The sequence below is a fragment of the Bombyx mori genome, chromosome 8, assembly GCF_030269925.1.
Source record: "Bombyx mori chromosome 8, ASM3026992v2".
In the NCBI taxonomy this organism is placed as follows: Eukaryota; Metazoa; Arthropoda; class Insecta; order Lepidoptera; family Bombycidae; genus Bombyx; species Bombyx mori.
In genome coordinates this window covers 3,473,562-3,485,571 of record NC_085114.1, presented here as the reverse complement: position 1 = coordinate 3,485,571, position 12,010 = coordinate 3,473,562, and the positions used below count along the sequence as shown (strand labels likewise).

The 12,010-nt window shown below is 36.3% G+C and overlaps 1 protein-coding gene across 2 annotated transcripts; it reads left to right on the top strand.

The window, feature by feature from the left end:
- Nucleotides 1-117: 117 nt before the first annotated feature.
- On the top strand, nucleotides 118-11,749 carry LOC101735459 (uncharacterized). Of its 2 annotated transcripts, XM_004925128.5 has the most exons (10): nucleotides 118-1,051; nucleotides 1,721-1,805; nucleotides 2,705-2,775; nucleotides 3,229-3,511; nucleotides 3,875-4,076; nucleotides 4,991-5,070; nucleotides 6,982-7,155; nucleotides 8,021-8,155; nucleotides 9,600-9,702; nucleotides 11,031-11,749. In XM_004925128.5, exons 1-10 carry the CDS (start codon nucleotides 946-948, stop codon nucleotides 11,208-11,210), a joined length of 1,419 nt encoding a protein of 472 aa, XP_004925185.1. In that variant the 5' UTR covers nucleotides 118-945; the 3' UTR covers nucleotides 11,211-11,749. The 2 variants fall into 2 exon arrangements, 1 of the variants encoding a protein (XP_004925185.1); XR_009973622.1 differs by lacking the exon at nucleotides 11,031-11,749 and having other exon boundaries at nucleotides 8,021-8,241; nucleotides 8,789-9,640.
- The last annotated feature ends 261 nt before the right edge of the window (nucleotides 11,750-12,010 follow it).

Genomic DNA, 12,010 nt, shown 5'->3' with positions numbered 1-12,010 from the left:
GAGTTGCAAGAACTCAACTGCCATACTCAAAAAAGAAGATGATTATCTACAAAGATTAAGCAATAAAAATATAATACAGGCATAGTTTTTTTAAGGGATTTTATGACCTGGTAATTAAGACTAAGCTTTAGTGTTTCTTCAGGTTTAAATGTGTAGTAAGGGTGGTTTATTAACTGCTTAGAATCTGTGAAAGTGCACAATTGTGGGAAAATAGAACAAAGCCACCGCACGTAGCTTCTCGGGATCCTCCAAACTGTCCACTGAAAAAGTTTTAGTAAATGACCACCATTTTACTGAGATTATATTTCGTCACATATCATCGTTTGTAAATTTAATTTGTTTTTAATCATTTATGGTTATGTCGCGATTAGTTTCCTTCGTTTTTTTATTATTCATAAACTGTAAATAAATAAAACGGCGAATTATAAAAACCTCATTACTTGACGCTGGCTAATGTACAAGCCGTGCCGGAGCCAAAAAATGAAGAAGAAGAATCATAGAAATAAATTTTAATAAATAAACACAATATCCTTTGCACACTATTGCACAGTAACATTCAAAATGACGACTTTGACGCCAACTGCTGTACCCGGAATTCGGTGATTACACTGTCCGAAAAAACCGAGATCCAGATCCAAAAAACTGATTTTCTCTACATCTAACATGAAGTTTGTGTGCGAGAGAGAAGGCCCATTCATTAGGTACAGTTTTTAAATGTGTTAGAAAGAATAAAACATAATAGTAGAATATATGCTATGAGTCCAAACTCCGGACTATTCATACCCGGAATTCGGCGACTCAACAGTTGACGCATATCTTGTTGAACCCGGAATTCGGCGATTGCACTGTCCAAAAGATATTTGAGTTGAGAAGAATGCTTTAATTGTTATAAAGACTCAAAACAAGATATTCTATAAAAAAACTAATAAATGCAATAAAACTAAAATGAGCATTCACAGCAGTAGAAGCAACAATTCTTCAATAATATCCAATAACACCAAGATACAAGCTCTGGATTCTGTGTTACAGCAGAGCTTTCATTATCTTAAGGGTCAGTATACAGTTATATTAGCCAAGAAAAAAACATTCACCTGCCAGTACTGACACTCCGATTTCGCTTTGGCTGTGGCTCATATATTAGTTCACCTAAATTAGGCTTCTAAGCGTGTCCTGCTGTCATTGTATGAGTGAGGAATAAGCAACTCTATCATCGAAGCCATCATTCAAGTCAGTTCGCACACATTATAGCTACTTCCATTGGTAAAATCAAAAATAAACATGCACTCCATTTAAATCAGCTGATCTGTTTTGGTAGGCAGCAGTTTATTGTGCCATTCACGATTCACAAAGGCATTACAAAAAAAATTGCCTTAGCTTTGCCCCAATACCTAAGAACATGGATTTATTGTCACATGCTGTCAGAGCCCATTAGCCAACGTAAAATCATGGGCAGCCCAGTCTTGACGGCATGAGTATTACAATTGCCTTCATGTTGGTAATGCTTTAGCACAAGCTCAGTCCCCACTTGGACCTTCAAGAATAAAGTTGACTCTCCAACCCAACAATGGAACTTTGCAATGCCGCTCACACTACACTTGAGCACAAGTATTAAATTATCATCTGGAGACACAATCTGATAAAATAAGCCGAGCAGGTTGTGCCAATCTGGTGGTGGGTGGTACTAGAATGACAATTCTTTGCATTACTAGTTCTTTTGCAGGTATTGTGTCAGATTTTGAAGTACTCCAAAGTGAATCGGAGAATTACAAAACTCAGTTTGAAATTCAAAAACAAAAGTGTGAAAGGTATTTTTGTTTTTTATTACTAGTTAGTTAGTGTTGATTTGGCATCACTGATGAAGCTGGCACAGCTTCCAGGCCCTAGCAATCCCTGCAGCTATGGATTATAGAGTTGACCAGACAGCAAGAAATAGTGTTTAAAGGCAAAAAGGAAGGCCTAAGAAACATTGAACAGATACAGTGATGAGTTAACTAAACAAGTAGGAGATGATTGGATTTTTTAAATTTTTGTTGCTTTGATGGGTGGACGATCTCGCAGCCCACCTGGTGTTAAGTGGTTACTGGAGCCCATATACATCTACAACCTAAATGCGCCACCCGCCTTGAGATATAAATTCTAAGATCTCAGTATAGTTACAACGGCTGCCGCACCTTTCAAACCAAAACGCATTACTGCTTCATGGCAGATATTGTGGTAGGTGGTGGTACCTACCCGTGAGGACTCACAAGTGGTCCTACCACCAGTAGAACTGCATGCAGAACTGAAATCAGTTGGTGCTGGCTTATGACCACATAAAATGCTATTCAGATTAGATTCATAACAGAAAACCACAATAAGCATAGAAAAAATGTAAACCAATATCACTTAAAAGCTTGTTGCTCATAGTGAATAATGTCTGACTATTCATACAAACTATCTACGAGGGCAGGTACAGATGTCACAAAAACAATATGTTTCTATTCTAAGAAAGCTCTGGGACTTTCTTATTTTACATTACTTAACTTATGAGTTAGATGCTGATGATCACAGAACATATATTAATTTATGATATGTGTGAGCTTTTTAATCATGCCGAAATTCTGCAAAACTAATTCTGTACTTTATTGTGAAAATGTAATCTGAAAAAATATAATACATTATAGCTTGTTTGATGAGCAATTGAAAAGAAGTAAAAATATTTCAGTGAATCCTGTCCTAGTGCTGAAGCATTGAAAAAAGTAATAGATACAAAAAACAATATCATCGGATTAGTTGGTAAGCTTTAAAATATATTTCTGAAAGAGCGATGCCCCTTATAGTATTGAAATAATGTGAGATTATTAATTCGGGAGTCATGGTAGTTGGTTTCATAGATTTAACTAGTCCAGAGACTACCAAAACCAATTATAACCTATATAGTAAAATCTCTCTAAACGAATAGTTGTGATTGAAGTTCAACTGAGTCTTAAAATTAATATGGAAGCAATTACGTAGCTATCACTTTAATAATTTATATTAAACTTAGTGTTTTAACTGCAACTACTATTATTGTGTCTGTTATTATTGTGTGACACAAGTATTAGTTTCAAAAAATTATTCAAAATATCCCTACCCTGCCTTCTTCACTTCAATCCTTGCTCTTCAAGTTTTTTCAAGCTCATTGTATGTGGATTTCTATCTTATCTAACTCTGTTATATATATTTAGACAATATAAATTTATTTTACAGCATCAACATTAACAAAACTATATGAAACAAAAAACTTTGACATACTCACAGAAGCATTTAAAATACTATACAAATCCAATACAACCAATCCAGCATTGCTTGAAACTGAGAAATTGAGTCCAATAGCAGAATCAAGAGCTTGTAATGAAAAGTTAAGAGAGGATTCACTGAATGAAATAGAAAGCACTCCAACGGGAAGGATCAGCCCCATAATACAGTCTAAGAAAGCCAAATGTTCTTTGAAACTAGACTGTAGAGATAAGAAGAAGTGCTCTGAGAATTGGTAAGTTTTAAATGTACCAGTTTTTAGTGATGGTAGGACCTCTTGTGAGTCCGCGTGGGTCACCCTGCCTATTTCTGCCGTGAAGCAGTAATGCGTTTCGGTTTGAAGGGTGGGGCAGGTGTTGTAATTATACTGAAATCTTAGAACTTATATCTCAAGGTGGGAGCCGTATTTACGTTGTAGAGGTCTATGGGCTCCAGTAACCACTTTACACCAAGTGGGCTGTGAGCTCGTCCAACCATCTAAGCAATAAAAAATAAAAAAAATGTTCTTGGTTTTTTTTTTATTATGAGTATTAATTGCATATAACTTCTTGATTGATCCTAATTGTAGCTTTTGGTCCTAACTGATTTACTTAAACAGGTCTACGCCAGAGAAAAAAGTTGTTAAACTATCATTCCCAACACCAACTAGAGCAAAATCAGGTACCGTCGGCAGTGGAAGGTTGAGACAAGCAAGACTAAACATAGTTAATGTTAAACAGACTCATGTAGTTGACCTCACTTCTTCGCCAGAGTTCTTCGGTGGGCTTAAGACGTCTAGAACTGAAAATGAATGTTTTCAGGTATATCTGAACTAATAATTTACACTAACTGAACTGAAAGTAAACAATTTTTTTACAAATTAGTTTATTGATGCTATGTCTTGGTCCTGAAATATTTGCTTGATCGAGTGCCGTGTTTGTTACCATGTATCTAGACCGTGCATCCTTTTGCATCATACTCACATACAATACCAATGGCATGCCTAGAAGTACTTCTGAACATGTAATTATTCTATTTTAAAAACAAATGGTTCTTGACAGTAAATAATGGAATCCAATTTAAACTCAAATCGCAAAAATCAATTAATATTTACATTAGTTTGCTTGCAAACTGGATCAAAAGATAGAATGGAATTTGAATTTAAGAAATACTTAAATTAGGTGTAAATTTAAAATGTTATCTTAATATAACAAAAGAATTTCCTAGGAATGATCGCTTGTGATATACAAATCTTATCTATCTTATCTCACAATATTGAATTTGGATTTGGAAATATAATATGTTGGTGTAATTTGTTTTCACTTTGCTTTAGTTTGCCACTGCAAGAGAAACTTTGAGAATCACCATCACAGAGACAAAAATATTAGTTCAATTGAATAGAATTGAACATAAAGTATAGAATCGAATGACGATCCATGAAAAACGTAGAAATAATGATATTAAACATTTTAGACTTTTAATTCTCTTAAAAACGTGATATAGAAAAAAAAAAGTATCGAACTAAAGTTTTATCCACTTCTCGAACCGGTGGCGCCATCATCGCCATATGCTATGCAGTGCTCGATTCATCAAAAAGATCCAACCATTTATGGCGTATATTTAGCTATATCGCAGCCTAGCGTCTTAAACCAGGCTTACACAAGATTAGCTCCTAATAATCGATTGGACCAAAACAATAATGTGACATAATAGAAGTCTTTGTTTGTCGTTATAGGCTTCGATCAAAAGGGTGCCTACAGAGAATGACGACACTATCCAGCCCTCGCCCACCAGTGAGTCAACTATGTTCGGAATGTGAGTTATATTTGTATTACATTCCTACTTGTTTATTAAAATATATATACAGGATGTAGTTATGTTAGTTAGGTAGCTATTACAAAAAAATATGTTCACATTTGTAACCACAGCATCTAATTATAGGGTGTAGGTAATCAAATTACAACATTTTTCGAAAAAGTTAATGTAACTTGAAAAAAAAAAGGCTTATCGTTGAATTTTGGGACACGTTGTATATTATATGTGAGCGCAACTCCACTATTTAGTTAACTAAAAATATTTAAAGTTAACTGTTTCCTAAATGTCACGCATGTCAACAGCTGTTTAAGACGGTATTGAAGAGAATTCACGACTAAACTGTCCCAACTTTCTACTATAAATACAAGTGACTATTGTCGCACAAAACACTTCCACAAAGCGGCACGACACGAGAACCCTCTCATCGCGGCCGCCGGTAACTACATTCCCGATCCTGCGGACAGAATGGAAAGCAGTCGACGTCGCCCAAAACACGTCATCTCGGATCCTCCCGATCCACTAACTGTGCTTTTAGATACCTCAAGCACCGGTCATCGTTCTCGTCGAACTCGTCGCTTGCGACGAAGGGCTAGACGAGTAAATTAACCCTCAGACACAGCCCACTGAGTTTCTCGCCGGATCTTCTCAGTGGGTCGCGTTTCCGATCCGGTGGTAGATTCTGCGAAGCACGGCTCTTGCTAGGGTTCGTGTTAGCAACGTCGTCAGGTTTGAGCCCCGTGAGCTCACCTACTAGTTAACTTTCCGCTGGAATAGCCTCTCAAGGCAGCTTAGGTAGGAATAAAAAATAAAAAAACAACATTTTTCAAAAAAGTTAATGTAACTTGAAAAAAAAAGAGCTGGATTTTTTTTATTATTTTTCCATGGGTAGTTATTAACCCGACCACACACCGGTACGGGCTTATCGTGGAATTTTGGTGTCCCAAAATTTATATATATATATATGAGCGCAACTCCACTATTTAGTTAACTAAAAATATTTAAAGTTAACTGTTTCCTAAATGTCACGCATGTCAACAGCTGTTTAAGACGGTATTCAAGAGAATTCACGACTAAACTGTCCCAACAACTTTCTACTATAAATACAAGTGACTATTGTCGCACAAAACTCACTTTGAAAAGGCGGCACCACATGAGAACTTGTCGTGGCCGCTGGAAATTACATAACCGATCCTGTAGACCGAATGGTAAACAGTCGACGTCGCCCAAACACGTCATTACGGATCCTCCCGATCCACTAACGGTGCTTTTAGGTACCTCAAGCACCGGTCACCGTCCTCGTCGAACCCCTCGCTTGCGATGAAGGGCTCGGCGAGCGAATTAACCCACAGAGTTTCTCGCCGGATCTTCTCAGTGGATCGCGTCTCAAATCAAATCAATAAAAAAAAAAATTATTCAACATAAATGAAAGTACATATTTGTTGAATGTCAAAAAGAACTACCGCCAATTTGGTGGTAGATCCGGTGGTAGATTCTGCGAAGCACTGCTCTTGCTAGGTCCAGTGTTAGCAACACTCAGGTTTGAGCCCCGTGAGCTCACTTACTCGTTCTGCGAATCTAGTATAACCCCTCGAGGTTACTAGAATAGGTAGGAAAAAAATCTAATTATGTGATTGAAGCTTGCGACGTTCTTTTCGATACGTCTGAAGTTAGCGCTCATCAAGGACCGATGGAAAAACAATAATTTTTATTTCTTTGTTCTAATTTCCTCACGATGACGACCATTATTAAAATAAGAATTTGATATTTTGTGTTTTATTCGATGTCACAGTAAAGAGAGTTTTTCTAGTTTTAAAAACTGTACTTTATAGTATTCGAATTAGTTAAAGGTTAAAGAGCAATATGAATAGATGCTTGTTTCCCTTTGGCATAATAAATCCTTCTTTTTTTCAGGAGTAAATTAAAAACGAAAGAGAGTCCGCTAAAGTTGAAGAGACCGAAATGTTTGTCGTTAATTAAAAAAGAAAATATTTCAAATATCGAACGGGAGAATAATGAAAATGATTTATTTAAAACGGAAACAGAAATGGAACATTCGATTAATATTTTAAATCCTTTGCCCCAAAGGTAAGGATTTTCTTATTAATTGCTTAAAAAAAAAACATTAGAATATAAACCAAGTTTTTATCTTTTTTTTTACACATTTTAATTGTCTTGGTATGTGTCTTTATAACTGAATGTTTGAACGTGATTTACACCCAAAGCGTCGCATTGAATTGAAATTTTACACATTTATCAAGGGCTGATGCAAATAAAAAAAAATTAATAAAATTTTCTGATTGACTTAATCAAGATCTTCAGGGTTGACACTAGAAATATAATATGTTAGTGTCATAAGCTACGTAATTAGGCATGTGGGGGCCTGCCTCCTTCCTTTGATGTTAAAAAAGCACAAATAAATAACAAAAAAAAGGAAACAAACTCGCTTCGGGAGTTAGTTACAAGTAGAAAATATTTTCTATCGATCGATCGAGTGACTAAGAAGAAAATGATCATATTACCTAAGATAAATAGTGCTTAAATCTAAGAATGTGGTTATAAGAGATGCTACATACCCACTTTACAACAGATGGCCCGTGGACTTGTTTTGCTCGTCTATGCAATAAATAAATGGCTGGCTGAGCTCACGGCCTACCTGATGTTAAGGTAGGACCTCATGAGTCCGCACGGGTAGGTACCACCACCCTGCCTATTTCTGCCGTGAAGCAGTAACGCGTTTCGGTTTGAAGGGTGGGGCAGCCGTTGTAACTATACTTGAGACCTTAGAACTTATATCTCAAGGTGGGTGGCGGCATTTACGATGTAGATGTCTATAGATTCCGGTAACCGCTTAACAAAAATAAAATAAAAGAACCATTCATTCCCTTTTGATTAGTGTGATAGTCTTTATATAATACGAACTATAATAATACAAATATAAGTCATATTGCAGATTTATTAAAGAAAATAAACCATTAACACCAGTAAAGATTGAGAATGTTGATGAAGACGCGACTCACTGTGATACAGCATTGAGCGGGTCTCTTCTACAAGAAGATGCTGGTTGTGACGGCAACCCGACTGATAGGTAAGAAAGAAGTAGCCGGTAATCACTTACATATTAACATTGTTGCAACATCTTACGTAACTCAGTTGGACCTAACTTCACCACAAGTGACGTCATTCAGGGCCAAAATTATTGATGAGCTAATCATATTCTATTTACTAACATCCTCAATGCAATAATTAGTCACAAATTTGATTTGTATTTAAGTTCGTTTTATAATTACTCGATTTTATAAATATTTATGAAGAATAGTGATTAAGTGATTGATTTAATTGAATAACAGTTCTTTTAAATACCCATTAGATTACTTTGAAATTGGTGTGCGGGACTGACTGTTAAATAGTTTAGTTGACAATTGGTTTATTCAAATCTCATATTAATTATGGCCAGTCAGAGTTTATGGAAGGCAGAAGGTGGGATGTTCATAAGTTCTTACTCGTTTGATGAGACTGCCCATAGTACTGCACTGTTAGAATATTATCTGATATTTATTTAGGTATGGAATGTATGGATGAATGACCGTTATGGGGTATGACTGAGTGAGAGAGATGGCAGATGTCGTGTGTTAGAAGGTACTGGAGACGGCGAATGAATGTTTGACATTTATTTATTCTTTAAGCGAAAGGAGGAATGAGGGTAGTTACACGACACGAGAGATCAAATGTATTGTGAATTGGATGACAGAAGATATGTGTTTATTTTATTTGATTTTCTTTAATAAAGTAGGAATAAAAGTAAAGTTTGTGTGAAGCAATCAACTGTTTTATTGGCACAAATTGAATAGATCCCACATTTTTTGTTGTTGTAATAAACCAAACTTGGCTTCACCTCATTCACTTTACTACTAGCTGTATATAATTTTTTGCATGTTATTCTACTACAAGAATCTATTACAAATAGTACTGTTTTCAAAAATCATTTGTATGTGACAGTTTTTATTGTTGTGTATTTAATTATTTAAGTATTTAATTAAAATGATACATAAAATGAAATATTAGATTGAAGTATTCCAGATAGTCTGTCGCACAATTACGGCACAATCGTATTTATAGTGAAAACCAAAACTAGAACTATAACTATAACTTATAGTCAATAATAATTTGCGCAGGAGTTGCCGCCCCTTTCAACATGTCCTCCGCCTGAAGAACAATAGATCAAAGCGTGGCCATCTTGTGTCTTTACCACTCCGACAAATAAGATGCGCCGGCGACATGTTGCAGGGGGCGTGGTTTAACAGTCTTTGCACACGGCACTCGGATCACCTGATGTGACGTAAAATCGTATGATTTCGGTGCTGCGTTGAGATGTGCGAGTTGACTTGCCCACTCGCCACAAGATGAAACAGTTAAATTAGCTAGTGCAACTCTATCTTGTTTTTATCGGAAAACATGCTCATTGGTCCTTCCCACCTCCGCATGAAGCATTTAATGCGTGCCTCATTGAGAAATATTAATATTATTTGTAGAAAACTCCCAGAATTTGCGGAACCAATGTACAAAGAACCGACAATTAGAAAGAAAGGTGAGAAGCGAGCGCTGCCCGGATGGAGCTGTGAAGGATGTAAAAATGTACGTAAAAACACAAAACGACTAAATATAATAATAATATATACTATAGTAGAATTATTTTGTCCGTGCAGTTTGGGTCATAAAAAATCGGAGCGGTGCAGCGAGTATTTCGCTCTCTCTTCCACTCACGAGCCTTATGGACGGGCATAGTGATGCGCATTATTGTTGTCGATAAGCGTTATCGATAGTGTATTTAGTTTTGTCATTTTGTGGGTTAGTGATAAAAATGAAAGACAAAATCAGAAAAAATCACTCATCGAACACTTACACCACATATCGCCGCAGCAAGTTAACGAGAACGGCAGAAATTAACACTTTGTAACTTTTCGTGATCTATTCTTATTTCAGTGAAATTTTTTAACACATTGTTGATAAGAACACGTGTAAATATTATTTTGAATAAGTTCTGTCGTTTTGATACAAAACAAAGGCGTAGCCATTGTGTCACTAAAGAAATTCAGAGAAGGAATGCATAAAAACACATTTCTCTTCGACATAATGTACTATAATTTGCAGGTAAGTGACTCATAACATAACAATGTCGCACCACCGTTCGTATACCACCCCGCCGCCGTGTACCTGCTTTCGATGACTCATTTGTTTTTATTGATAATGGCGTTGCGCCCGCGCAACATGCTCACCGCCCTAGCCGAGCTATTTTATGACCCAAACTGCACGGACAAAATAATTCTACTATAGTGGTTCTCGCAGTAGTCGAAATTCGACTATAATTAATTGAAATTAAAAGTTTAAACATTCTTAAGGTTCTATTGTCAAGCACTATTATATTTCTAATATTCTATAATACAAATTTTGCCAAAACTACACTATAAATAAATAATATTAAAGACAAACAATATTAATCTATTCTCAATTTGACGACAGACTTTAAACAATAACAAAAGTTTCATAATTGACAATACACAAAGAGTATATTTATATGTATGTGTTGTGTCAAATACATGGTAGTGTGTGTAATGTTTACTTTATTGATTTTAAAAAATATTAGCATCATGCACTTCTTCTCTATGTTCTCTATAAGTGTGGAAAATTTCATACTCCTCCGTCCGCGCAATTTTCGTAAAAAGGGATACAAAGTTTTTGCTTCACGTATTAATATATAGATTATGCAGCGTAAACAAATCAATATGTAATAAAGAAATCTGAAATACAAAAAAAAACCACACACAAGCAGATAAAACACGGCAGTCACTGACCCGATTCCTTTGTCAAAAATGCCATAAGTGTGGACTACCAGACCCCATTGACATATTAACAACGTGATCGCTATCCTTAAACCAAACCTGTATTCTCTATGACTCTTTTAGTTCTACGGTGAGCTGTATAAGGACGATCCTGTGATGTTGGCAAAGAAGATCGAAGAATGCTCGAAGCACAGAGGACGGCACAACCCCGAACGACCCAAAACCCCGCCGAACTACTGGAACCCGAGGTGGAACGTACCCGAGGACACGGAGGAACTCAATCGAATGAACAATGCTGTGTAGATTATTGCATCCGTGGTGAAGGAGTCGTCACGTTACATAATTGGAACAACAAAAATTATTTTTATATATCTTTTTTATTGCTTAGATGGATGGACGAGCTCACAGCCTACCTGGTGTTAAGTTGTTACTGGAGCCCATAGACATCTACAACGTAAATGCGCCACCCACCTTGAGATGTAAGTTCTAAGGCCTCAGTATAGTTACAACGGCTGTCCCACTCTTCAAACCGAAACGCATTACTGCTTCACGGCGGAAATAGACGGGGTGGTGGTACCTACCCGTGCGGACTCACAAGAGGTCCTACCACCAGTGATAATATTGCGTAATCATTGGCGGGTTCTGCGAGACCCCAACCGTCACGCGACGCTATATGATGGCTCACTCAGCCACTGTTGCAATGTAATTGAGATTTTGATCTCATATAAAACTTGGTTGGGTTTGCGTGGTCATGCCTACGATTACAAATAACAACTTCGCATCAGATATGCTGTGAGCCAGTATTCATCTACAAAAAATATAATAAAACATTATTTTATTAATTTGTAGTTTTATTCAGATTTTAATCCGGCTGTGTGCCTTATTTTGATATGCAAAATGAATATAATTATATCTGTGTAATGATTCATGGATTACGAAGGCGCCAGTCATACAAATACACTGAATGGTGCAATTTTAGCACATTCTTCAAATAGATCCAGATTAATGTTTGGCGTTTAGAATACTAAGTAGGTCCACAGGAATTTTATGAAATATTATGCCAATTAATCTAAGAATTAAAACTAATTCAAAGAGTATTATTT

Bases quoted from the DNA above. Each gene is read 5' to 3' on its own strand.
- LOC101735459 (XM_004925128.5), top strand. From the start codon at position 946: ATGAGCATTCACAGCAGTAGAAGCAACAATTCTTCAATAATATCCAAT. The intron at 1,052-1,720 runs GTCAGTATACAG...GTTCTTTTGCAG, and splicing joins GAGCTTTCATTATCTTAAGG to GTATTGTGTCAGATTTTGAA. The intron at 9,703-11,030 runs GTACGTAAAAAC...TGACTCTTTTAG, and splicing joins GCTGTGAAGGATGTAAAAAT to TTCTACGGTGAGCTGTATAA.